The 22,727-nt window shown below is 42.7% G+C and overlaps 1 protein-coding gene across 7 annotated transcripts in view; it reads right to left on the bottom strand.

Moving 5' to 3' along the window:
• LOC133510963 (xenotropic and polytropic retrovirus receptor 1 homolog) overlaps nt 1-22,727 on the bottom strand; it is a 127,843-nt gene that overhangs the window by 90,937 nt on the left and 14,179 nt on the right. For 2 of the 7 annotated variants that reach the window (XM_061839502.1, XM_061839500.1), the window contains one exon: nt 11,748-11,923. The exons of 4 other annotated variants lie outside the window; for them this stretch is intronic. In XM_061839502.1, the coding sequence (XP_061695486.1) occupies nt 11,748-11,814 (67 nt within the window). In that variant the 5' untranslated portion in view covers nt 11,815-11,923. Of the gene's footprint in view, nt 1-11,747; nt 11,924-12,004; nt 12,096-22,727 lie in introns of all 7 variants that reach the window. One more of the 7 variants, XM_061839501.1, reaches the window with a different exon arrangement.

Genomic DNA, 22,727 nt, shown 5'->3' with positions numbered 1-22,727 from the left:
ATGAACTTGAAAACCACTGAGAAAGTGAGAGAATGAATAGTACAATTAAGAACAGATTGAAGAAATGCATGGAAGAAACACAGACCATGGACACAATGGATAGATTTAGTCAAACTATACATACATTACAAGAACGACAGGTCTCATTCCATTCAAAACACTGTTTGGAGACCATACAAATTACCAACATTTTACACACAATAAGAGGTAGACGAATAATGAAGAAAAAAAAAAACTCACAAGTGGGAAGGTCCATTTCAGGAGTTATTGACAACTCTTAACAGCTTAAAAAATAGCAAAAAGGACTAGTTCATTTGTCCATTATAAGAAGGTTATTGATTTTGAAACCATTGTTAATACTAAAAACTAATTTGTTTTTATTGGCCATTTGTAAGATAGCTGTTTTCATTCCCACTGTCAAGGTCACAAAAAGCAGCACACTAGATGATCAAGACCTGAGTCATCTTCTTGCATCAGGACACCACCTGCACCTACATCACTTGCATAAATTTGCAATTTAAATGGTTTCTAAAAGTTTGGTGCCTGTAACCCTGGAGAATTCCCGAGTATGGCTTTGACCCTTTCAAATGTAGGTTGACAACTGCCATCCCACCGAAATGTAACCCAATTTTGAGTCTACAATTATTGCATGTTTTTGGGATGTGGGACGAAATTGCAGTGCCCGGAGAAAACCCAAGCAGGCACGGGGAGAACATGCAAACTCCACACAGGCAGAGCCATGATTGAACCTGAGACCATGGTCCTCAGTTAGAAAAGGGTGGCGTGCCCCCTTCGGGTCGGGGATGAAATCCTGACCCGAGTGGAGGAATTCAAGTATCTTTGGGTCTTGTTCACGAGTGAGAGAAGAACGAAGTGGGAGATCAACAGACGGATCCGTGCAGCGATTTCAGTGATGTGGACTTTGTATCAGTCCGTTCTGGTGAAGAGGGAGCAAAGTTGAAACTTGAAGCTCTCAATTTACCAGTAGCTCTTACGTTCCTACCCTAACCTATGGCCACAAGCTCTGGGTGGTGACCGAAATAAGATACAAGCGATCGAAATGAGTTTTTTTTTTTTTTTTTTCTCCACAGGGTGTCTGAATTTTCCCTTAGAGATAGGGTGAGAACCTCGGTCATCCGGGAGGCGCAGGTGGAGATGAGGTGCATTTGATCGAGACGCCTCCGGGACGCCTCCTTGGTGAGGTGTTCCAGGCATGGAAAGAGACTGGGATGACATAGGACACGTTGGTGAGACTATGTCTCTCGGCTGGCCTGGGAATGCCTTGAGATCTCTCTGGAAGAAGTGGCTGGGGAAAGGGAAGTCTGGGTATCCTTGCTGAAGCTGCTTCCCCCACAACACGACCCGGAGAAACGGTAAAAAATGGTTGGATGGATGGATGAATGGAAGGAAGGTTACTCAGAAATGTTACTTTTGATGTCAATTGGAAGTCAGGGTAACATAGTACCTGAGTGACAAGAGTAACGCAAGACTTGGTAAAAGTTGGGTAACGAGGTACCTACTAGTCCACTCTTGGACTTATTCTGTTAATTGGAAGTCAGAGTAACATAGGGCCTAACTTACGAAGGGAACATTGGGCCTTGTAAAACTAGAGTAAGATGGGAACTAATCGTCCCGTTGTAGATTAACTTAAAACTGGACACAGTTTCGTACTGTGACGTTTTGGTAGATGTTGGGAATTTTGGGATCCCTAAAAAACACTTTAGAATTGGATGAGTGTGCCACCAAAACCCCGGGGTGTGAACTGGAGTGTACAGGTAATGGATATATGTATCAGAGTGATTACCAGAAGGCACTGGAGGATTTGTGGATTGAAATAGATCAGTTGTTGGCTGGCATTTAAAGAAAGAAGCAAAAAAAGAAACAAGCACAATTTAGAAGTGTGTAGGCAGTCGAAAAAGGAAAGGAAAACAGAAAGGAAGATGTATGTTCTTATTTGAAGCAGATGATTTTCAGAAAGACGAAAAGTTATTCTGAAGGGAAGAGATGAAGGAGAAGTTGGAAACGACGAGGTGGAAGGAGATATGAGACTGAATAAGGGAGGGAGTCACTCAAATGACAGACCAAGACAATGTGGAAGTAAAACACCAATCGCCACCCCTGGCCTACACTACTCTTCATCCATCTGACAAACGACAACCCACGTACCCACTCTAGATGCCCGTATACCAAATAGTGGGTGAAGTGAACCTGGTTGGTCCATCAGGAACACAAGACTTCACCCAACAGCAGCGAGTCACTATGGAAGAAATACTGGCTGATAACCAACAAGGTACAGCAGAATACCACAGTTCTAATTGTCAAATTTTGAGACAACTGGGTTCTTCCTCGAGAAGAGATGAGCCCAGAGTCATTGGAATGGGGAAACACCGGCACTCAGGTGATCTCCGGAGAAGTGGTTGACAGCAGCCGACGGAAAATGCTGACAAGCTAAGCAAATGACTTCTGGTGAAGCCCGAAAACGGATCGCAAAGTTTTACCGGCGCCCATCCCAGGAGTGAGTTAAGACTAGGTTCCAGACTGGAACCAGAATTTAGAGTCAGACTAGATATACCCTGACTCCTGGTAACAAGGTCAAGTCAACAAGGTGGGTTAATATACCGAGAGTTGTCTTTAAAAGTTCTTGAGTTTATACAGAAACTCATGCCCTGACTGGCTGCTGGCAATGAAATGTGGATCCAGGTGCTGAAAATGTTGACAACTGCTACTGTTGACATTTGGCGATGTTGTGAGATTGATTTGCGCCTGATGACGGTATTTTAACACAGTCTAACCTGAATAATATCGTACCCAGAATTTTGTTTAAACCTTTTGCTCGTCCAGCGTTTGCTGTCATTCGTGACATGTTCCCGTCCTCCTCGCAAACAGTGCCAAGACTCCTGGACTTCAAACCTCTCAAGGTTCTCGTCTTGAAATTGCATATCTATTTGGACAGATGAGAAAGGTCATTCCCCTCCTGTGTCCGGGAAGCATTCTTTATAGGATTGCTTTACTTGACAAATGGCCAGCAAAAGCTAGAACTTATAACGTACCCTGACCACATGGAAGGGGGAGATAGCTACTTCAATCATCACCTGTCTCACCATCTGAAACCTTTTGTCAACGATACAAATCAGACAAGGTAAAAGACATCCAGGAACAACTTTTGAAGTTACAATTGACCCTTACCCTATAAGTAGTCACCGACAACAAACAAGAAGGAAAAAAGAACAAAAAAAATGGAAGATTAGAACCACGTGTGGATAGCGCAGGGTTCAACGAGGGGTCGAGGAAGGAGTCATGGTAGGAGATAAACTAACGAAGGCAGGGGAAGCTTTCGCCAACCTCCACCAGACCAAGCATCCTTCAACTGTGGTCAGTACGAACACTGGACCGTCAATGTACTGCTCCCCCACAGTTGCAACACCGACCTCCAGTGGGTCCCGAAGGGGCCCCACCGCTAAAAGGCAACAGAGCTTCACACTACAGAGGTGGACACGCCTTGGCATCCTGGCAACAGCAACCACAGCCACTGCAGCAGACTCCACAGCAACAACAACCATCTAGCCAGTTCTAATGCAACGAGGACTGACTCTGTTACCAATAGGGAGACCTGGGGACAGAGGTTAGGCAGGGCCTTTTATCCGCACAAAAGTGGACACCTGTGCCACATATTCATCTGTATGCCTAGCATTTCCTCCATCCAAACACACACAAGACAACCACCTTAATGGACTTTGCAGGGGTGCCCATCCAGAGTTCATACTCAGTCTGACCCAAAAAAATTTAAGGGCTTTTTAGGGCATTCTTAGGGGCTTACACGAAAAATTTAGGGCCGACACGGAAAAAATTTAGGGCTGACACGAAAAATTTAGGGCCATTATGGGAAATCAAGAGTAAGGAAAAAAGACTCACCCAATGGTGCCATCAACCCTTTTTGGTTCATCAAATGTTCCAGTACCTCAGTACCTGTGACAGTGAACACCTGTCGCCCCTTGTGGAAGTTCTCATTTATATGACCATTGTCAATGTCTTCACATACCAGTCTACAGAAAAACATATTCTAACTACAATTGCAACTATATACACAAATGTCTTCTACTGATGTCTGTCTCAGCACCCCTACTCTAGCTCCTTGAGCCTACCCAGTGCCTCCTCGATTTGTTGCTGCAGAGGTGCCAAAGTGGCTCTCTTCTCCTTTGCTCTGCCTCTGAGTGCATTGGCCTCGGTGATAAACCTCAGATTCCTCTTTTCTTCTGCCTCCTCACACAGCCTGTCAACCTTCTCAATAAGCGTAGATATGTCAGTCTCTATTCTGGCTTTTTTGGCTTTGAGGCAGTAGAGATGAAAAGTGGGCAGCGATGCCAAATGTAGTCAGGTACGAAGTCTTCCTTTCCCCACAATGGTAGTTTTTAGCAATGTCACTGTCTGGGAACATGACTGCAAACACTTTCAAATTATTTTCACAAGATTTGTAACTGCAATGGTTGCAGATCACTTTTAAAGTCCACACGATCTATGCCTTTAACTAGTCCGTCTTCATGTATTGAACTACGTTCATAAAGCCTGACTTCCGGCTGGTTGAAGTCGATGACTGGACAACTGTAGGTGCGCATGCACTGCCAGTATCACTGCCTGACGTGGATGCTTCACTATCTTGATATTTTAGAAACAGATTCATACCAACGGAAGATGAGAGTTTTCGCCAAATCAGCGTGTGTTCTGTTTTTCCGGTGCGACTCCAGCACTTTGACGCCCATCTTTTCAAGCTGGTAACTCTGTTTGCACAGATGGCAGTAAAACGTGAGCCCATCTTTTGGATCTCGACGAACCCAGCTCCTTAACTCCTTACTTTCAACCCAAGGATATTGAAAAATGCACTTCCCCATGATACAAGTTGGATCGATGAAAGAACTACGCTACGACGTAACGAAGATGAAGTGAAATGCCTACTCACGGAAACAAACAATGGAATATCGACAAGATGGCGACAAGTTGTCAACACGGTGACTTCCGTTGACAATTTCCGGCTGTTTTGGACGCCAGACGGATCGCTATTTTTTTTTTTAAATAAGATATTTTTTTTTTTAGGGAGAATTTTGGCAGTCGAGGTCCTCCCTTTGATTTTTTTTTTTTAATTTAAGGCTTGACCGGTTTTCGTGGATTTTTAAGGACTTTCAGGAGCCCCTAAATCGACCTTCGAAAATTTTGGGGTTTTAGGGCCGCGTGCGAACCCTGCCATGAGTCTGCAGATTTCAACACCAGGAAAAGCTGGAATTGCTGGACAGACACGTGTACATGATGAAAGGGGGGGGAGTTCCAGTGAACCTGGTAGCCAGAGATCTGTTTATCAAAACCAGGGCTACAATCCTTTGGAGCCAGACAAACCGGCAATATGGTTCCCAGATGGGACCGTGATGAACTCTGACCGGGAAATGTCCGCCAGGATGGAACATGGTGCAACATGAATTCCCAGAAGCAACTGTGGACATTTATTGGGCTCCAACCAGAAACAAAGGCGGGAGGAGGAGTCTACTCGGCCTTCCTGCAGTGGAGGCCATGAATCTAATCTCTTTCCTCCTACCACCCTCTGATCAATCCCCTCTATCTCACACTGTAGTATGACAGAAAGGACAATTTGGTTTAAAGAGAAGCCTTTGAGTCAATACAGAGTGAAAATTGGACACTCAGCAGTACCGGAATTTACAGAGGGAAGCAAGGTGTGGCAGCTGCCTCCACCTTAACACCAGAGCAGAGTGGATTAACATGAGTTCAACATCTTTTTCACACATTTCACTTGCACTTTCTTAAGGTCATGAAGCCCGAGAACTGGGACACATGGTAAGTTAAATGCCATGTAGTGAATGATTGGCAACAAGGTCAAATACCCATTGTGTTGTACTCTCCAAGTAACGAATGTTTTTGTATTCAGGGCGCCGTGGTGGAAAAAGATGGGGATGGAGCATGTGACACTGGCAAGATTCCATGGGAAAGAGCTCTTGACCACAAGGACGCCGAACAGCTGTTGAACTCACTGCCGGACTCACTGTGGTTCGAGGGGCCTGCCGACATGGGACCATGTGCATCCTTGACTCCAGTCACGTTCGAGGTAGATCCGACTGCTTTTGTACAAGGTGCCACAGTACCCCTGTAAACCAGAGGCCGCTGAAGGCATCGCGGAGACCCTCAAGGGACTCTGGAAAGTGTCTTGGAAGAATCAAATTGTCCCTTTAACACTCCTATTTTACCAGTAAAAAAGGCTGAGGGTGTCATGATTTGAGACGAATAAATATGATATATATATTTGTTAAATTGATCATTTAACAAAGGGGCCGGTGAGGGGAAGGTTGGCTTTTAACACGTTGTTTCATCGTACTTCTTTCACAAAAACAAACAAAGGGATGATTTTAAAACACAAATTCCTTTCACCCCAGGGAGTAAAACCGCAGCCCCGGAGATGTCTCTTCTGTCTCTTCCCACCAAAGTGAGGTGACAGTAGCTTGTACAGGGTATTTTTGCAAAACTGCCATGCACATTGAATGAAAATCGGTCAGAGTTTCCCAGTTGAATGGAGATCTTTGAAGAAAATGTCAACTTCATTCTCAAATTGGCAGGGAAAACATGCACAGTTAGGAAAATATGTGGATAAACAGGACATATTTACTAGAGTGGGAAAGGTCTTTTTTTTTTTAGCGTAACATTTAGCCACTCTGCTTTTTGTGTCAGACATTTTCATCGCATCCCGATAGAAAACAAGAGCAGGCTTGCTGACGACCTAAATAGCTGTTACTGCAGATTTGAAATTGACACTTCTACACCCCACAGCTACCAAGTCGCACCACAAGCTGCACCACCATCCACTCTACCATTTAACATTCAATGAAAGTGTATCAACCTGCTTCAAACGCTCCAGCATTATACCGGTCCCCAAAAAAGCAGCAGTTTCGGCGAAGTGTGTAAAAACACACAAGTAGTTTTTCTCCAGCAGTCGGTGCTGCCCTTGTACAACATTCAGAACAAAGAACAAGGAACAACAAAGCAAGAAGAACAAAGAACAGGAGACATTACTGTTTACCGGAAATATTCCTTATAAGAGTCGTTCAAAATGTAAAATGTTCTTCATTTAGAACAGGTAAGAGTGTTAACGTCCCACATTGTGTTCATCTGTTACAGAACCCCGTTCGCGGTTCCCGGGATAGACCAGTGCAATGCCAATTGTGCAAAGGGACCAGTTTAAAGTGACGAATCGCGCAGTCTACAAAATGCACAAAATTAATTTTAAAAAAAATATATATACATATATATATATATACTCATATTGATTGGACCAGCAGGATGTGAGTGAGTGTCCTAACATGGCACAAGGCAGAAAAATAGGTTCAAGAACTTAATGACTTAATTGCCAGAGGAAAAAAAACTGTTCAAATGCCTGCTACATTTTACTTTCACTGATCTGTAGTGCTTTCATCGTCATGTCATGAAAGTGTAGGATACATGTTTTTCATAACCTGTAGGTGGCGGTGGTAGATTAAAATCAAAGAGTACAGCTTGTTCATTTATTTATAAAACGGATGTTTTTTAAAAGTTTATTTTTTTCCATTTTCCCCTCTAGCAGGGGTTGGCAAGCCAAAACGTTGAAAAGAGCCATGCTGGACGGAAAGACAGACAGTATAAAATAAATAAATAAAATGTCTGGGGCCACAGGATATTGAAAGCCTTATCTAAGCTGTACAATGAAGGCAACACATGCTGTGTCTATATTAGCCTACGATTCAAATGACAATGAGCATTCATGATTAAATGCTTATTTTTCCTGCGGTGGATCCAAGAGAGAATGATGCACCAAGTGAGTACTCTGCTGTATGATTGTGTTTTAAAGTACCACTGACACAAAAATGACATTTTAAAATAGGTATTATAATCAAAACTACAAATATCACTTTAGTGATAATACCAGCCGGAAAAAAAGAGCTCGGAGCATTTTAGAAAAGCGCAAAGTTCCCAAGTCGAACTCAACACAATGCCCATCGCAGTGGCAGCCAGATTTGTTTGTGACGTCACGCCCTTACATCACACCGGAGTCCTGGCACTGAAAACACTGTGCTGAATTTAATGTCAAATGAACAAGAGCAATTTTGTGATTTTTCTGACAGCCCCTCTGAGATTGAAGCTTTCTTTGAACACATCTTTTGTTGTTTGAAAACATCTCAGAAGTGAGTGAAACGACCATGGTAATTTTACCATATAGTTTAGAACCATACTTAGACGATATGCGGATCACTTCTCCACTGACAACAGACTCCCCGACAGACACAGACGAGTGGGCACACGAAGAGAACGAATACACGGACACCACACTGCATTCCCGGAACATTCCCATTTGGAACATTGGTTCAACTTTGGTGACTGTACGTCGTTTGGCTAGTTAGCTTGTGTTACACACTACTAAACTGTCTTTGTATTTCTCTTTTGTGTTAGTTTTTTAGTTTTGTGTTGTATTGTATTATGTGATTAAATTGCCTGGAACGCAATACAATTGCTTTGTTATATTTTGCTGGTTTGACCAAGGGGATTTAGTCTAAATTCACACGTAACATATGTTACAAACTGTGATACAAATCAGTCCCCACACACCATTATTTTTTACTAGCTCGATACACACTGAAAGGAGTGTTAATTAGTGATGCTTCCCATAACCGTTGAATACCCGAATGTATTGTGCAACCATGGTTATATAAGTTGTTTTTCACTATCTTGTTTTTCACTATCTTGTTCGCATGCATACACTCACTTGTTTTTCATATCACTCACTTGTTTTTCGCATCACTTGTTTTTCTGGTCAAGACGTCTGGACCGTTTCACTATCTTGTTCGCATGCATACCAAAGACAAACATTGTTGTGGGATGTCTTGACAGTTATGGCTGCGTAAGATGTTTTTCAGAGCCTGAAGGACACACTTAGGTGTCAATAGTAAATCAGGAAACAATCGTTGCGGCGCCAGGTGGGACGGGTAGGCCACCCGCCCTTTCTCTCGCACGCAACTGAAAAGTATAATAGAGAGATGCAGAGTACAAACAGGTAGAGTCTGCTGCGGGTTTCGTACGGACGCCCAGCTGGTTGACCAGCGGACCTCTACCTGGGTGAACGGCTCTCCACCTTCTCGGCATAGGTAAGGGGCTCATATGATTGATTTCACGCAATGTCAACTGTGTTTTGAGAACTTGCATTTGGTCGATATACATATGCCAGTTATTGAGGCTAAATAGCATTTGGGAACGTTGGTCTTTTGTTGAGTGTCGTCTTTGTCTCCTGAGCGCCGACCAGCACCGATCCTTTCAATAAAACACACACCTACCTATCATTTGCAACACAAAGCTCTTGTCCTTTGGACCTGTGCAATTCTATTATTTTTTCTATACACTCGATCCTGCAGCTGAAGTTGTCTTCAAAATCACATGAAAAATTACTTCCAGCTTTTTCTTCAACCCCACACAGTCCACAGATTTTTCATGGCGTGAGTTTAAAAAAAAAAAAAAAAAAAATCCATCAATACACGGCAACATTCTGACATGCTGTGAACAAACGGATAATTCCATTCCAGCTGATTTTTTTTTTTTTTGTTACCACGCTAATTTCAGGTTTTTGGTGTCAGTGGCACTTTAAGTTCAACTTCCATGACGGATGCTATACTTCACTGTATTGATGAAATTATAGAAATAAAGATTAAAAGAAAGAATAAAATAAAGCGTTGTCCTCAGAATTCTGAGGAGCAGGGTTCAATCCTGGCCTTCCCTGTGTGGAGTTTGCATGTGGGCTTTATACGGGCACTCCGGTTTCCTCCCACATCCCAAAAGCATGCAACATTAATTGGACAGTCTAATTTGCCTATAGGTGTGATTGTGAGTGCGGCTGTTCATCTCTATGTGCCCTGCATTTGGCTGGCAACCATTTCAGGGTGTACCCCGGGCCCTGCCCATTGACAGGTGGGATAGGCTCCAGCACTCCCCGCGACCCTAATGAGGATAAGCGGCTAAGAAAATGAATGGATGGACGGAGGATGGGGTTCCTCATCCTCTTTCTGTCGGGGAGTCTATTGTCAGTTAGAAATGATCCATTTATCGTCTCATAATGCTCGAAACTAAACGCTTCATTTGCTTCTGAGATGTTCTCTTCCTCAAAAAGAGCTTCAGTGTCAGAAGGGGTGTCAGGAAAATCCGAAAATCGCTCGTTCATCTGCCATAGAATTTTGCACAGCAAATGATGTCATAGACAACTGGGACGTCGAGTCATACTTTCACTACTTTGCGCTTTCATAAAACGCTCCCAGCTAACTTTTTCCGACTCGTATCATCATCAAAGTGATTAATATTATATGTAGTTCTGATAATACCTATTTTAAAATGTAGTTTTTCGTGTCAGTTTAAGCAACAAAATGTTTAAAAAGTTGTCACGTTAATTTGAAACCAATCGCTGCTCATAACTTGCTTCACCATAAATCTATTTTCACGTGGTAAACTGATGGCAAATCTTGGGACGATGATGAGACACCACCAAGTATCAGCCTCAGCCTCAAACAAGTGAACATTACTGTGCAATCACATTTAACATTTTTACTCGGTTCAAGTTTAAAAGTAAAAGTTTAATATTTGTTTTCACTACTTGTAAGAAAGTGTTGTTTTTGGCTATTAGATTTTTGCACTTTACTTTATTGTATTTCAATCCAATTATGTTTTAAAAATATTTCAGTTGAGTGAATGAGGAAAAATTGCTGTTTTTTTTTTTTCTTTGCAGTAATTTTAGCCCACTTTTGCTAAAAAGGAAAATATAGGCTACTGATGGTGCCTTGAATCATACCGGCTTCTTTCATTGAATGTTCACGTTTTGGGGATTTTATAAAGAGGAAATTTGTCTTTTGTGCCTGTTGAAATTAAAGATTACTGACAAAGCCATAAGAAAATATTGCTTTATTTATCTGATGAGGTACGGGTTAGAGACGGTGGCACTAAAGAAACAACAGGAAGCTGAACTTGAGGTCGCAGAAATGAAGATGTTGAGGTTCTCGCTCAGAGTGAGCAGGTTGGATAGGATTAGAAATGAGCTCGTTAGAGGGACAGCCAAACTTGGATGTTTTGGAGACAAGGTTAGAGAGACTTTGATGGTTTGGACATGTCCAGAGGCGACAGAGTGAGTATATTGCTAGAAGGGTCCTGAGGATGCCAGGCAAAAGAGCAAGAGGAAGACCAAACAGAAGGTTGATGGATGTTGTGAGGGAAGGCATGAGGGGCAGGTGGGGTTAGAGAGGAAGATGTAGAAGATAGGCTAAGATGGAAAAAGATGACACACAGGGGGTACCCCTAACGGGACAAGCCGAAAGGAAAGGAAGATGTTGGAATATATTTGTTGGGTTTTCAGTAGGTTCAATTTGGTTCACTAGACTACATGCAGTCATTTTTAAAAAAAAATTAAATGACCATTCGATCAGTCAGGCCCTTGTAGCGAAAAAGCTTTTATTCGGCCCTCCGTCCATTTGACTTTGACACCCCTGGTCCGCATCTTGAATATTTTTCTATTGTTTAAGTCTTTGTGGAAATCTTGGTGTATATGTTTGTATATTAAATGAAGATGCACAAGAGAACTAAAATCATAGAACTTTTATTTAATTGTATGCTTACATTGCGCATAAATATGTTTCTCATAACATTTTCACTGAATGCTTATTTGATTTTTAATATGAGCATCTTGAGGCCACCTGAGGTTGAAATAGATGTTGCAGTATCCTCTCTGCTGTCTGAAAGATATCTGTGTTCCTTTCTCATGCACAGGCACTTAATCAGTCGGGCAATTTTTGGAATGTGCCAAAGATGGAGATTCAATATCCGCTGGTTTGATGTCAACCTCTTGTGCAGAAGATGCTTCCTGCAAAATCTGCAATTAATGTAGAAAAGTAAGTTTCAAAGTTTATAAAATGAGAAAAAAAATATATAGATAAAGCACATTTTAGCTTACAATCACTGAGGAATTCTCAATGGGTTTTTCTTCGGCATCAACAAGCAGTGCAGCGAGCAATAATGCCATTCCACAAACACAAGTCACCTACCTGTGACATCAGACGCAAAAACAAGGAAAGCGGTGTTTGCCATGTCCGGGAAATTGGGTCAAAGCTCGGGTAATTTCACTCATAAATACTTGTATTTTTCACTAAAAACATAAAACAGGATGTATATTTAAGCTACAGTTTAACATACTTCCATCTACATATGGTAACTTGCACTCAAAAATTGACGTTCCAATCACTTCAATAAATTGAAATGTCGTTTGAAAAATGCATTTTTTTCCTTGTCTGTGTAATATACAGTGCCTTGTAAAAGTGTTCGGCTGCCTTGAACTTTTCAACCTTCCGGCACATTTCAGGCTTCAAACATGGATCTAAAATTAATTTATTTTGTCAAGAATCAACAAGTGGGACGCAATTGTGAATTGGAATGACATTTATTGGTTATTTTAAAAACTTTTTTAACAAATAAAAACTTGAAAAGTGGGGCGTGCAATATAATTTGGTCGCCTTCCATTAATACTTTTAATACTAGCGTCTCCTTTTGCTGCAATTACAGCTGCAAGTCGCTTGGGGTTTCTGTCTATCAAGTTTTGCACATCGAGAGACTGAAATTCTTGTCCATTCTTCCTTGCAAAACAGCTCGAGCTCAGTGAGGTTGGATAGAGAGCGTTTGTTAACACCAGTCTTCAGCTCTGCCCACAGATTCTCGATTGGATTCAGGTCTGGACTTTGACTTGGCCATTCTAAAACCTGGACATACTTATTTGTGAACCATTCCATTGGAGATATGGCTTTTTATTTTGGATCATTGTCCTGTTGGAAGAAAAATCTCTGTGCCAGTCTCAGGTCTTTTGCAGAGTCCAACAGGTTTTCTTACAGAATGGTCCTGTAGTTGGCGCCATTCATCTTCCCATCAATTTTAACCATTTTCCCTGTCCCTGCTGAAGAAAAGTAGGCCCAAACCATGAGGCTGCCACCACCATGTTTGACAGTGGGGATTTTGTGTTAAAGGTGATGAGCTGTGTTGCTTTTAGATATCGTTTTGCATTGTGGACAAAAAGTTCAATTTTGGTTTCATCTGACCAGAGCACCTTCTTACACATGTTTGGTGTGTCTCCCAGGTGGCTTGTGGCAAACTCTAAACGAGACTTTTTATGGATATGTATGAGAAATGGCTTTCTTCTTGCCACTCTTCCATAAAGGCCAGATTTGTGCAGTGTACGACTGATTGTTGTCCTATGGACGGAGTCTCCCATCGCAGCTGTCCATCATGCAGTTCATCAATAGTGATCATGGGCCTCTTGACTGGATCTCTGATAAGTCTTGTCCTTGTTCGACGTGAAGGTTTAGAGGGACGGCCGGGTCTTGGTAGATTCGCAGTGGTCTGTTACTCCTTCCATTTCAATATGATTGAGATGTTTAAAGCTTGGGAAATTTTTTAGGATCCAAATCCAACTTTAAACTTCACCACAACAGTATCTCGGACCTGTCTGGTGTGTTCCTTGGTCTTCATAATGCTCTCTGCACTTGAAACAAAACCCTGAGACTATCAGAGAGGAGGTGCATTTATACGGAGACTTGATTACACACAAGTGGAATCTATTTAACAGCATCAGTCAACATTGGATCATGCAGAGAACATCACTGAACTTCTGGAGTGACTTTGCTGTACTGAAAGTAAAGGGGCCGAATAATATTGCACGCCCCACTTCTCAGTTTTTGTATTTGTTAAAAAAAGTATAAAATATCGAATAAATTTGGTTCCACTTCACGATTGTGTCCCACTTGATTCTTGACAAATTTTAAATTTTATATATCTTTATGTTTGAAGCCTGAAATGTAGCAAAAGGTTGAAAAGTTCAAGGGGCCCGAATACTTTCACAAGGCACTGTATATAGCTTTATTTGTTTTATTAATTGCTAGTTATGCTATTCTGATCATTTTAGTTTCGATGTGACACCGTGAGTGTGTACATTGTCGGTAAAGACTGGCCTACACAGGAAGTGTATAGGAAAATGCAAGCTTCTACTTGCAGATGTGAAATGCCATTGTTCCTCATCCCTCATGAGCGCCATCATATGGTAGCTAACTTCCATGCTAAAATATCTGCTGGCAAGCATGCTGACAGTGTAACCAGTGTGTATTGATTAGTGCATCCATTTTTCATGGATTTTTGTTATTCCTGGGCGTGTAAGGATCGTAACCCCCGCGAATAACGGGGAGACAGTAATGGCTTCATTGTCGGTGAGTGGCCTTTCACACAATATCAGTGCAGGACTGGTTTGACTGAATTGTGACACTTTCTTACCAGCTTCATCCAGCATCTTCACAAGGTCTTTAGCCTTTGTTTTGGGATTGATTCACACATTTCGGACCAAAACACATATAACGGAGTTAAAAGTATATTTTTTATTTTTTATAACCACACAAAATTTGTAAATAGTTGCCTGACATATTAACCCTGAGTGGAACGTTGCAATTAAGCCCTTACACGCCCACGTACACTTAGAGAGGACACACCCTCCCATATTAAGCACCATGACCGTCTTCACCCCTCCCCTTTTTGCGATGCACGTTATGGTAAGCTACATCGTGGTTCAGGAGTATTCAAATTTTGTAGTATGGATAGAGGACAATATATTTGTTTCATTTGTCCAGGTCGTAGCTTGATGCTACAAATATTACAAAGTGTTTGTTTTGCCCTGTTCATGGCAGCTGTGTCAAATAAATGGAGATGGCCTCTGAGAAGAATCCTGTGTCACGACGTGGTCTTTAAAATTACACAACGCAGAAGTCCACCAGTCACACTTGGTTCCACTCGACCTGTTGCATCACCAACAGACGTCCGTAAAGCTGTTGCTGGCTGGCCACACCATCTGTCATCGCATCCTGCACATCGCAGCGCCAAAGAACTACACTCATTGGCCAAAAAACGGGTAAAAAACGGGTAACGGCAACCCCTTGGACAGCCGGTCCATCGTCAACCAAATTGGTCTCGTAACCTGCAGCGCTCTAAGCCTGTCACATAAAGTCTGTGGTTCCACAGATCACTTGGCACATGCACATTGTAAACTTTACAGATTGTGCCTGAACTGTTTCAACTCAAGTCATGTAAGGCTTGAATGCCCTCATTCCTCAGCTGTGCCATCCCAGTCCGCTTCCAATGCTGAGTTAAACTAGCCCGCCCCTGTTTTAAGAGGGGTAACACCAGTTGTGCAAGTGACACCCTCACTGACAAGCAAGACCTGCAGTCCATTTATGTAATGTGCTGCGAAAATCTGATGACAAAACTGTAATCGTTGTGGGCTCTTCCCGTTCAGCTTCCAGAGACATAATTGTTGGACGAGTTGTCGATCCAATGTGTGGTGATCGCTGGTTCCCAATGAAAAATTTAAACCCCACAAAAAGCCCGGTAACATGACAGCATAATGCAAAGGTGGCAGATGTTTATCCATGTTTTTCCCTCTGGCAATTAAGTCATTAAATTCTTGATCAGCAAATCTATTTTTGTGCCTTGTGCCATGTTTGGCCACTCACTCACATCCTGCTGGCCCAATCATATTAGTTTTACATTATATATATATATATATATATATATATATATATATATATATAAATTTTTTTTGTGGACCCCACGATTCATCACTTTAAACTGCTCCCTTTGCACAATTAACATTAACACACTTATCTATATAGATTTTAAATCTTGCACATCTTAGAAGGAATAGTTCCTATAAACAGAAATGTCTCTTGTTCTTTCTTCTTGTTGCTTTGTTGTTGTTTCTTGTTCTCTGTTTTGAATGTCGTACCAGGGCAGCACCGGCTGCCGGAAAAAATTCCTTGTGTTTTTACACACTTGGCCATTAAAGCTGATTCTGAGTCTGATGTGTTGCTGTGGAGGATCTGCCCATCTCTCACGGCGTGGCTGAGACACAACTTGGTCAGACTGCTGACACGACCTCTGAGGCAGGTTCCACAGCTGATCCCTTTGAACAGCTGGGAGTCTGGGGACTGGGAGACATAAACCTGGAAGCTTGTGAAATGTCAGAGGAATAGAGTCAGAGACTAGCTAAACTTGTGCTGACTTACCAAGCCATCTTCTCCGGGGATAGGGCTTCAATTATCGTAGATACCTCACTTATAACCGGGTTACCTTATGCAGAAGTTCCCCCGGTGTAGCACCACAAATTGAGGCAAGTGCTGTCTGAGATGGAGTTGAAAGGCATCGTCATTAAGTCAGTCAGTAAGTATGTCTCCCCGTAGGGCCTGATCTGGAAGAAGTCAGGTGACCAGAGGATCTGTAATGACTTCCGATGGCTCAATTGAAAAACTGTGAAAGATGCCCACCTACACTGCCCTCCGTAATTATTGGCACCCCTGGTTAAGATGTGTTTTTTAGCTTCTGTTTTTTTTCTTCTAAATAATATGGGACCTTAATGGAAAAAAAAGAAAAATCCACCCTTCAATACAAGTGCATTTATTCAGAGGGGAAAAAAATCCCACGTAAAGAAATAATTATTTGACATCAAATAATGTCACAATTATTAGCACCCGTGGTGTTAATACTTTGTACAACCCCCTTTTGCCAACAAAACAGCACCTAATCTTCTTCTATAATGTTTCACAAGATGGGAAAAGACAGAAAGAGGGAACTTCATCCATTCCTCTTTGCAGAATCTCTCTAAATCATCCAGAGACCTGGGTCCTCTCCTCTGTACTCTCCTCTTCAGCTCACCCCACAGGTTTTCAATGGGGTTGTGGTCTGGGGACTGAGATGGCCATGGGAGGAGCTTGATTTTGTGTCTGGTGATCCATTTCTGTGTAGATTTGGCCATATATTTAGGGTCACTGTCTTGCTGAAAGACCCAGTGACAACCGATCTTCAGATTTCAGGTAGAGGGCAACAGATTTTGATTAAAAATGTCCTGGTATTTCAAAGCATTCATGATGCCATGCACCCAAACAAGGTTCCCAAGGCCTTTGGAAGAGAAACAGAAATGCTTCAATTATATTTATTTCCTGGGAATTGTTAAGGGTGACAATAATTGTGGAACAGGTGATTTAATTAAAAATTATTTTTTAGTCGGGGATTTTTTTTTTTATTTTCTTACAATTCATTTGAGTTGAAGGTTACATTTTCCTAAAATTTTCAGTGTGACACTATTCTTCTGCAATAAACAATTTATTTTAAGGCTTTTAACACATCTTAACCGGGGGTGCCAATAATTATGGAAGGCTCTGTACTTCGGTACCAGGCTGGCTGCCTTGCTGCCCTTGGTGGAAATGCCTTTTACAGCACCATGGATCTCACATCAGGGTTCTACAACATCCCCCTCGATGTGTATGACAGGCGATACACAGACTTTACAACCCCGTTGGGCCTATATGAGTATAATGGGCTTCCCCAGGACCTATGCACCAGCCCCGCGTCATTTATTCTAATGATGATCAGTGTCTTTGGTGACTTGAACCTCTCCAGTTTCCTTTTTTTATCCAGGTGACCTGCTTGTCTTTGACCCCCTCTGAGGAAGAAGACCTGGTATTTTCATGCCTTAGAGTCAACAACCTGAAGCTGGTACAGAAGAAATGTCACTTCCTCCACAGGTCTGTAAGATTTCTTCACCATATGGTGGACAAGAGTGGCGTCTCAGTCGGTCAGGAGAAAGTGAATATCATCAGCACTTTCAGTAACAGAGATCTCATGAACGATGATGGCTGCACTCCTTCTCAGCAGAAGGTCATCGTTCCTTGGGATGGTGCTGTTTTACCAACACCTCATCCCTGGCTTCTTCTACTGCAAGGCCACTTTACACTTTGACTGCTGGACAGAAGAGGAGAGCAAGAGGTTCCCCTGGGCGGCTGCGTACTGGCACCTTCCGCGAACTAACTCCTCAGGATTGGATGGATCTGTGGGAGAGCGTTTGAGGATCCTAAATCCGCACTCAACAGTGTGAGGTTGGCACACCCGAACTTTGACAAGCCTTTCATCCTCTCAACCAATACTTCCCTTGATGGCCTGGTTGCCGTCTTGTCTCAAGTGCCTGATGGTGGAGATGGAGCCAGACCAGTCTCATATGCAAGCAAATCTCTGACTCGCAGACAAACAAACCATCCTGCTCATCAACTTGAGTTTCTCACACTCAAGTGGGTGGTTTGTGAAAATTTTAGTCACTGGCTAAAAGTCATAAGTTCACTGTTCGGTCAGACAACAACCCCCTGAGGTGCATCCTGACCAAGCCAAAACTGGATGCTGGTGAGCAGCGTTGGGTTCTCAAAACTGGCACTATATTCATTTGATATCAGACATCCCTGGCAGGTTAAATGTGGTTGCAGATGCTCTGAGTCGGGACCCCTTTGTGAAGCCATTGAGGGAGCAGCTGCTGAGCGAGTCTTATTCTGAGCTACTCAACCAGGCTGATGATGTTAACAATGAATGCTTGTAGGACACTTTTCGCCTCACTTGCCAACCGCAGTCAATGGGCAATTTCTTTGCTGTTGATGGTTCTCTGTCTGAAGATGAGGTCTCCTCGCTCCTATCGTCTGTGAATGATTGGGATCCTGCTCCAAGGCATCAAGCAGCCTCTCTTGATTATATTTCCACGCTGGAACCAACTGGTCAAGACGTGCTGCCTTTCTTGTTTCTTGGTGACTTTCAGTCAGCGTTTTTTTCTGGTGAAATATGGAGAAAGATGTTCGCAATCCTGTGACACGGTGCCACAGATGTGTCCTTGGGAAAACTCCAGAGCCTTCAGCCAGAGCCCCACTGGAGAGCATTAAGACCACCGCCCCCTTGGCGCTTGTGTGTATGAACTTTTGTTCAGTGGAGGACAGTAATAAGTCAGTGGATGTTCTGGTGATCACTGATCATTTCACCAGGCTTGCACATGCTTTTCCCTGCCACGACCAGGCTTCCAAGAAGGTAGCTAAGCAGTTGTGGGATAACTTTTTTTTGTATATACGGCTTTCCCAAGCACTAAGACACTGACCAGGGTGAAAACTTTGAAAGAAAATTAATTGCTGAGCTTTTGGCGCTGTGTGGGGTTGGCTAGTCACACATTTCACCTTACTATCCAATGGGGAACGGCAGCACAGAGAGGTTCAATGGCACCCCAGGCAACGTGTTGAGGTCTTTGCCTCCTCGTTCTTTACAGAAATGGCCACAAATAATCCAGACCATGACCTTTATGTACAACTGCATTGTTCACGAGACACCACCTTTGCACCTTTCCATTTAATGTTTGGTCAGGTACCTAGACTGCCGTTCAACCTCCTCTTAAAAAACGTTCTCCACGATGAGATTGCGTGTGACTGTAATGTCTATGTGAAAACATTTCTGGATGACCTGCATTGCGCCGTGACGTTTGCTGAGAAGAACTGCTCGGCTGAGCAGGAACTTCAACATAATCAGTACAACAAGCGGGTCACTGGTCAGTCTATCTTTTGGGGACCAGGTGCTTCTGGCAAACAAATGTATCGAAGGCAAATGTAAACTCTCTGACAAATGGGAACTCAGCATCTACACTGTTGTGGGAGCGAAACCTACCTTGCATATCTACCAGATCAAGGCTCGAGATGGAAATGAACACATTCAACGGAACCTGACCACGACAAAACTTGAGTGTGTTCTGGGGGTTGAACCCAGTTCCAATGAAATTATTCATGTGTGAGATTTGGTTCTGAGGGGTATATCTGGCTCCTGGGCGTGATTTTTTTTTTTTTTTTTTTTTTTAAAGATGTTGTTGTTCCTCCTCATGTGTCCACAAGTATGGCCTGAATTTGCGTGGTCTATAAGCACCTCATTTTGTCTATAGTTTCATGGGTGTATGCTAGGCGCCAAGCAGATCTCATTATTTGAATTTAACTTAACTTTAGACTTTATAGAAAATATGTAATGCACGAACAAATTCTCTCATTATTGTGGTATTTAACAAAATTAAATAATTTTGGTCATCCTGACTGACCTGAAACAGGAGAGGTTTAGTCTGGTATCACTACAGACAGTGAGAAATAAGTAAATGAAGTTTTTGCACAGTGAATTTCAACTTCTGGTTTCAATTGTCGGCATGTGTGTGTTGCTGAAGTGCTACAGCAAATCATTCTCCTCAGGAAGTACAAGTCCTTACTTGGTGTTCGCCAAAAAAGAAGAGGTCGAGTGGGGAAGTTACCATTCACACATTGGACACTTTTTCTTTTGGCTTGTGCCATTAGGGGTCGCCACAGCGCGTCATCTTTATCCATGTCCACCTGTCTCCTGCATCTTCCTCTCTAACACCAACTGTCCTCATGTCTTCCCTCACAACATCCATCAATCTTCTCTTTGGTCTTCTCACTCTTTTGCCTGACAGCTCTATCCTCATCACCCTTCTACCAATATACTCACTCTCTTGCCTCTGGACATGTCCAAACCATCAAAGTGTGCCCTCTCGAACCTTGTCTCCAATCCATCCAACTTTGGCTGTCCATCTAATGAGCTAATTTCTAATCATATCCAACCTGCTCACTCCTAGCAAGAACCTCAACATCTTCATTTCTGCTTCTCTCTTGAACCTTGTCTCTAAAACTAACTTTGGCTGGCCTTCTAATGAGCTCAATCCTAACCAACCTGCTCTTTCCTAGAGAGGACATCAACCTCTTCGTTTCTGCCCCAACGCAGCTCTGCTTTCTGTTGTCGCTTCAGTCCCACAGTCTCTAATCCGTACATCATGGCTGGCCTCACCACTGTTTTATAATCTTGTCACAAAACACACCAGACACCTTCTGCCAGCTGTTCCAACCATGAAGGGGCTCAAAGCTGATGCAGTCCCACCTCCACCTTAAATTCTTGTGTCACAACTACGGTATGTTATCACAACTAACAGCTTTTCCATTTTTTCATCCTCTGTAATGTAGTGGAAGTTCTAACTTCCCCCTTTGTAATCACTTCCCTCTTCTACTCTTCATTTTCTTGATGCAACAACTTCAACGTATTCTTTCAATCCATTTAGCACATTACTGGCACCAGTCAACACATTTCCATCTTTATTCTTCATCACCCTAACCCGCCTTCCCATCTTGATCATTCTGTCTGGCCAACCAGTAGAGATCCTTTGCGCCTTTCATGTCCAATCTGGTGTGCATGTCATATGCCTCGTTTAGCCTCTGCCACCTCTACCTTTGCTATACATAGCATCTCAATGTATTCCTTTCGCCTCTATTCAGTTCTCGGTGTCCCACTTCTTCGCTAACCTCTTTCCTTGTATGACTTCCTGTATTTTGAGGTTCTCCTTCTCCCCTTTCCTACCAGAAGACACATCAAGTACTCTCCTGCCTGTCTCTCTGATTACCTTGGCTGTAGTAGTCCAGTCTTCCGGGAGCTTTTCCTGTCCATCGAGAGCCTGTCTCACCTCTTTCCAAAAGGCCGCAGAACATTCTTCCTTTCACAGCTTCTACCACAAGGTTCTCTGCTCTTTGTCTTCTTAATCTTCCTCTCCACAGCAGAGTCAGAATCAGCTTTAATGGCTAAGTGTGTAAAACACAAAAGGAATTTTTCTCCAGCAATCGCGCTGGCCTGGTACGACATTCAGAATAAAGAACGAGGAACACCATAGCCACAAGAACAAAAAGACATTTATGTTTATAGGAACTAGTCCTTACAAGACATGCAAGGTGTAAAATCTATATAGATAAGAGTGTTAACGTCCCACATCCTACACACCACCATTCTATGCTAATGAGCTACACTCTCCCCCTTCCACTCCCTTACAGTCAGTAACCATCTTCAAGTTACATCATCTGCACAAAATGTAATCTGCCTACATACTCCACTTTTGTAGGTCACCCTATGTTCCTGCCTCTTTTGGAAAAAAATGTTCACTCCAGCCATTTCCATCCTTTTCGCAAAGTCCACCACTATCTGTCCACAAAACTCCCTTTCCTGCATGGCGTACTAATCCATCACTTCTTCATCGCCCCCGTTTCCTTCACAAACATGTCCATTACATTCTGCACCTGGGATGCTTAGAACTACTTCATCTAGTTCGTTCCAGAGAGCCTCTTTCAATTGTGCAACGGGTACAGTTTAAAGTGAGGAATCATGCAATAGTCTAAAGAAGGGTTTGGGAAACTATGGCTCTTTTGATGATTGCATGTGGCTCGCAGAGCCCTCATAACAACATACTGTACTTGTAATTTCTGCCACATAGGCAACACAAATGCGGCAGTGACAGTTTGTTCTAGTAGGGTAGCCGTAGTTTGCTGTCATTGTGCACAGGTGCAGAAGGGTCAAACGCAGATCATGTCAGAATAACTATTTGTGCAAGCACTTTTGACAGAGTTCGGTCAAAGAAAAAAAGATGAGTACTGCAGTTTTTGGCAAGAATGGACAGACCAATTTGTCTTTGTGGAGAGAGAAGGTTCTGCTGTGTGTCTCAATTATAATGACAATATTGCAACGATGAAATACTCAAATATATAGCGCCACTTTCACACACGACATACTGTTTGCATCAAAAAATCCTGACGGGGCAGCACGAAGAAAGCATGCCAAGAGTTACTTTCCAGAACCAACAAGGTGAATGGAATTCAAATAGCTTCACTGGTGCTTTATCAAATGTGAGAAATGGAAAGGCATTCACAGATGGGGAGTAATGCCAAAGCATTCTTACTTGATGTTGCCAATAAAAATTTTGATAACTT

The sequence above is a fragment of the Syngnathoides biaculeatus genome, chromosome 13 (genome assembly GCF_019802595.1).
Source record: "Syngnathoides biaculeatus isolate LvHL_M chromosome 13, ASM1980259v1, whole genome shotgun sequence".
NCBI lineage: Eukaryota > Metazoa > Chordata > Actinopteri > Syngnathiformes > Syngnathidae > Syngnathoides > Syngnathoides biaculeatus.
This window is presented reverse-complemented; position numbering and strand designations above follow the sequence as displayed.